The 5,706-nt window shown below is 36.7% G+C and overlaps 1 protein-coding gene across 2 annotated transcripts; it reads left to right on the forward strand.

Annotated features, from left to right (window-relative positions):
* The first annotated feature begins 302 nt into the window (after positions 1-302).
* Positions 303-4,796, forward strand: LOC111883073 (ATP-dependent RNA helicase-like protein DB10). 2 transcript variants are annotated; one of them, XM_023879436.3, is made up of 9 exons: positions 303-488; positions 1,327-1,695; positions 1,812-1,919; positions 1,999-2,067; positions 2,547-2,816; positions 2,990-3,340; positions 3,429-3,706; positions 3,851-4,183; positions 4,380-4,796. In XM_023879436.3, the coding sequence occupies exons 2-9, from the start codon at positions 1,369-1,371 to the stop codon at positions 4,597-4,599; spliced, it is 1,956 nt and encodes a 651-aa protein (XP_023735204.1). In that variant the 5' UTR covers positions 303-488; positions 1,327-1,368; the 3' UTR covers positions 4,600-4,796. The 2 variants fall into 2 exon arrangements, with proteins under 2 accessions (XP_023735204.1, XP_023735203.1); XM_023879435.3 differs by having other exon boundaries at positions 304-488; positions 1,344-1,695.
* Positions 4,797-5,706: the final 910 nt, after the last annotated feature.

Consider the following 5,706-nt stretch of genomic DNA (forward strand, 5'->3'; position numbering starts at 1 on the left):
AGAGAAAAAGAGTGAGTATTTTCTTTTAATCAGAAAAATATTTCAATAAATAAAAAAACAAAAAAATAAAAGCAAAATCAACATTATAAAAAAATTAAAAAAAAAATCGGACAAACTCCCTGCAAGAACCTCTTGTGCTCAAACAATTTTCACTGAATAATAACATTTGTGGGGCCGACGAGATAGTAAATGTGGTAGGTCATACAATTTCATTTGTATCCCACCGACTTAAAGTCAAGTGTTTTGCATTGGCTATTTGGCTTGATACACCCTACTTACTATATAGTATCGCTATAAATATCTCCTCCTTCCCAGCCAGATTCTTTCCTTCCGCTTTTCCTCCATTCAAAGCGTGTTTTCCTCTCTTCGTGCCTCGTCTTTCCATACATCTACGAGAGAGGAAAATTATCGCAGAAAAGGAGGTTTGCGTCTCTTAATTCTAACCTAATCAGCCCCTGATTTACCCTTTCCTATCGATACGCCTTCAGGTACTTTCTATTTTGTTTTAATTGCATATTAGGGTTCACAACCGCGTCTCAGATCTGATGGCAGATTTTGATTTTTTTGGATAACTCCTAAACGGAATACGGTTTATTATGTCCACAAACTTTTCCGAATTAGGGTTCTATCTGAACTTTACATGTTTCTATAGCGATTCTGGTATCTTCAAGGTATTAGTCTTACGGTTTTATACTTTATGCTTGTACGGATTTCTGACCTGGTTCCTTGAGTTTCTCATCCTGACATGTCATGTACTCATGTATAACTCCACGAACCCCTAAAACTGAATACGTTTTATTACAGACATAAACCCTTTTTCTCATTAAGATTTTCATCCTGAGATCATGTATAACTCCATGTCTTCTCGTTGATGAGTTCGGAAAAATATATTTGAGATCTTAGTCGTGCAATATTACTTTTTGAGTGAAGTTTGTGTTTGACATCACGCTTGTGTTGAATTTTAACCTGATTTCTCGAGTCTTTTAGTGGTACAGAATAAGTGGTGGTGATGTTTTACTTCTAATTCATCGAGAGCTTTGTATGTAGTAAACCATTTATTAGCTGGAATGACATGTCTATCAGTATTTTGGTACTGGATTCCCAAAACTGAAAGCAGATTATAGTACCCCCAAACCACTTTTCTGTGTATGGTGTAAATCTGAATCAGATTTATCCTGTTTAACTTCTTATGTTTCTCAAATGATCTTTGAAAGTTATTCTTAAGATAGTAGCCATTTGTTATCTCTTTGTGCAGCATCAGCATGTGACTAAATATAACTTTGTGTTTTTTTTATGCTATTAATTCTAACCTGATTTCTTATCAAGAATTTTGTTTGGTGTAGTGAATAGTGACATTGGTTTTTTGATATGGCTGCTACCACAACTGAACCTACTCCAGCTCCTCGCTATGCCCCAGAAGACCCTTCCCTTCCAAAACCTTGGAAAGGTTTAGTTGATGGAGCCACTGGGTATCACTACTATTGGAATCCAGTAACTAATGTTACCCAATATGAGAAGCCCTCAGCAGGGTCTAAGGGTTCAAGTCAGCAACAAAAGTCATCTTCAGTAGCTGTAAGTTCTTCAGTTCAGGTCCAACAATCTTCAAAACAAGAGAATGGTTTTATTGATGATGATAGATATGGTAAAAGCAGCAATGGTGGATCAAAGCTCTCTTCTGGAACAAGAGGTTACGAGGTATGACAAATTTTAATGTTACACACATCGTCTTTTACTCTTGTAGTGAGTCTGTTATCTTGTGTTGTTCTGGAATCTAGATAACAAATGAATGGCTTGTTTTAATCTTATGTCAGAGTACAAGAACTGGGTCTTATGCCCCAAATGGGACAGTTGCTGCTGGACCAGGTGGAAGTGGTTTATCACCTGATGCTTATCGTAAGCGCCATGAGATAACTGTAACTGTAAGTAACATAAAATCTTATTCACTGTCTATCTGCTCAGGTTCATAGAGATTGACTTTTTTTTTCAATTTTCTTTTAGGGAGCTGATGTGCCTCCACCTTTTACATCATTTGAAGATACTGGTTTTCCATCTGAGTTACTTAGAGAGGTATGTTTTATGTTACTTATATGCAGTCCATGGTGATTAAGCATTATATTGTGCAACCTATTTGAAATAGTAGGTACACTGCAATGTTTTTTGTGATTTCTGAAGTTCCATAAACTTTCAGACTCATGTTCACTTTTTTCCATCTCTTACTTTTTTTTTCCCAGGTGCGATATTAGCTCCAGGAAGGAGCTAAATGTCGTACGCTATGCTGCCACCCTATTCTCTTGAAAAGGGGTTGCATTGCATTGCATATAATCTGGTGTAATGTGGAGTACTCTTATACGGTGGACCAATCTTCTGAAAAGGGCTTTCCGAATCATCCATGGTCGTGGATGGTGGTGATTCTGTTTGCCAGTTTGGTCCGACTGAAAGAAGAGGCCTCCTCCTTCTGGAAACTTCCGGAATCTTATTGGATTCTTCCAGATGCTATGAAATCAGATATCTTTAAGGAGGTTGCTGGTTCTTTGGTTTTATTCCAGGTACTTGAGGCAGGGTTTACATCCCCCACTCCAATTCAAGCACAATCATGGCCTGTTGCTCTTCAAAGCCGTGATATAGTAGCAATTGCAAAAACGGGGTCCGGGAAGACATTGGGTTACTTGATTCCAGGGTTTATTCATCTTAAAAGGGTCTACAAGAATCGCCAAATGGGTCCCACTGTTTTGGTTTTGTCACCTACAAGAGAGTTGGCTACCCAGATACAAGCTGAAGCAATAAAGTTTGGGAAATCATCAAAGATACTATGCACGGTATGTTTCCAAAATTGTCAAATAATAATCTCAGGGAAGGAATGGTCCCCACAATCATGATCATGAAATGTAATACTAACCCATTCCATCTAACCAAACAGACACTATTGTTGACTTGATTGTGATTAATTTTGATGCAAATGCTAAGCTTTGTTAAATATTTGAATTTCCAGTGTTTGTACGGAGGAGCACCAAAGGGCCCACAACTACGGGAGTTAGATCGTGGGACAGACATTGTGGTTGCGACACCTGGACGATTGAATGACATTATAGAAATGAGAAGAATAAACCTAAGTCAGGTTACTTACTTAGTCTTGGATGAAGCGGATCGTATGTTAGACATGGGATTTGAACCTCAAATAAGAAAAATAGTGAACATGGTCCCCACACGCCGTCAAACCCTCATGTACACTGCCACCTGGCCAAAAGAGGTCCGCAAAATCGCAGCAGATTTATTGGTCAACCCTATCCAAGTCAATATCGGAAATGTAGATGAACTCGTTGCCAACAAAGCTATTACACAGGTACTACTATAATATTCTGCTTGACCCATTTAGTCAAAAAGAGACAATTCTGTAAATGTTTTTGTATGGTTATGGTTATGGTTGGCAGCATATTGAGGTATTGGCACCAATGGAGAAACACAAACGATTGGAGCAAATACTTCGATCACAAGAACCAAGGGCAAAAATCATCATCTTTTGTTCAACAAAAAAGATGTGTGACCAGCTGGCACGCAATTTGACCCGACAGTTTTCTGCTGCTGCTATTCACGGAGACAAATCTCAAGGCGAACGCGATTATGTTTTGAATCAGTTTCGATCCGGTAGGTCCCCCGTGCTCGTTGCCACCGATGTCGCCGCTCGTGGACTAGACATCAAAGACATCAGGTTATTCACTTATTTCCAATTTTGCCCTTCTAGAAGAAGTCGGGGTTGTCTTAATTGATATATTACTTCTTTTTTTAAATCATATCTAAAAAAAGATTATTGGGGTGATTATCCCTAATATGTTTTTTTTTTTGGTTGCAACAGGGTGGTGATTAACTATGACTTTCCCACGGGAGTTGAAGATTATGTGCATAGGATTGGAAGGACTGGGAGGGCGGGGGCCACTGGAGAGGCTTATACGTTTTTTGGTGATCAAGATTCAAAGCATGCTTCAGAACTTGTGAAATTATTGGAAGGCTCCAATCAACGTGTCCCGGTGGAGATTCGGAATATGGCGGCACGTGGCGGTGGAAAAGGCGCCAGGTTTAACCGCTGGGGTTCTGGTTCTAGTTTTGGTGGTGGTGGTGGCCGTGGCGGTGGTGGTGGTGGCTTTGGTGGGAGGAGCAGTTGGGGTGGTGGTGGTGGAGGCCGTGACAGGTATTATTACTAATTTACACTTTTGGTTTTAGTTTTTTCAGTTTTGGTCTTCAATTGAGATTCTTGTAAGTAACGTTTTTAGAAAAACCACTGCATAAGAATTTACACTAGAATTGTAAGAAAAAAGTTTATTGCGAACATAACTGAAAAATCTGAACTTGTTTGGTAATGTGTTTTTGTTATTGTTGGATTACAGCAACAACAGGATTGGTGGTGGTGGATATAACAATAATAATAATAATAGTCATAAACGTTTTGATGAAAGCAATGTGGGTGGTGGTGGTGGTGGTAGGGCCCGCAGCAGGAGCCGTAGCCCGGAGAGGTTTGGTTTGGGTTTAGCACCCAAAAATGGATTCCGGCCTCGCTTTCGTGCTCCCGGTGCTGATGAAGAGGAGGAAGGAATGATTCGAGAGTAATGTAGTAATGTGGACAACCAGACTTTTTTCTTTTTTATATTTTTTGTTTATTTTTTTGGATGGGTGTTGTTATGTATTGTTATGGTAAAAAGAAAAAAACAATGAATTAGGGGAAAGAAAAGAGAGATTATTGTAGTTTTCCAGTAGATGGATGATGTTCAAGTTTTTTAGCCAAAGTATGTATCAGTTTTTGATAACGTTGGTTGGTTGGTCGATATAACATACATATATATAGGCAACTGTTGGATGCTGCTGTGTTGTCAATTGTGGGTCTCCATATTTCTGTATCTTTATTATTTTAATAGAAAATAATGAAAAAAAAAATAATTTGGTTGGTTTTATTTTATTACATAAAATAAGTTAAGCTTTTGTGAAGTTATATTAATCATGAGAATTCTATCCTAATAAATAAGAATGATTTTGCCACATGTCATTCTCTTATTTACTTGGCCACATGTCGTTTTGTTATAATTTTGAGATATATATTTATTTTTACTTGTCATTTACTTTATTTTTCATTTCCAATATATCATTTATTTACCTTCCATAAATTAAATCAACTATAATAACTATTAATTTTAAATTTTAAATTTTAAATTTCAGTTTCAATTTCAAAAAAGTTTACAGTTTAAACCTTTGTCTGTAACATTTTGTTATCGTTAACTCTTTTAATACACGAGTTTGATAACTAAATACAAAATTTTAATTTATTTATTTTTTGTATGTTTTTTTTTCTCATAATTTTCAAATTCAAACAAACTTCCAATTTAATTGTTCATATTTAACATTTTGTTTTAATCAACCCGTATAATATACGGGTGTCACAACTAGTGTAATAATAGATAGATTCACAACTTTTATTTTGTTGTATTAATGCCCAATTTAAGCACTTTGTTAATAATGAAAAGCTTCTTAGCGAACAAGTCTCAAGTTGATGGCTCGGCTATATCAAGACATAATGATACAAAAGTGACCGAATACGAAATACGAATATATATAATAGTTGGTTGACGATTAGTCAAATTAGCCTTTAATATGAAACCTTAGAATATATTTATAAACATTATAATATTCTCTCAGAGTCTAACATCAAGTATTAATGAAGAA

The sequence above is a fragment of the Lactuca sativa genome, chromosome 4 (genome assembly GCF_002870075.4).
Source record: "Lactuca sativa cultivar Salinas chromosome 4, Lsat_Salinas_v11, whole genome shotgun sequence".
In the NCBI taxonomy this organism is placed as follows: Eukaryota; Viridiplantae; Streptophyta; class Magnoliopsida; order Asterales; family Asteraceae; genus Lactuca; species Lactuca sativa.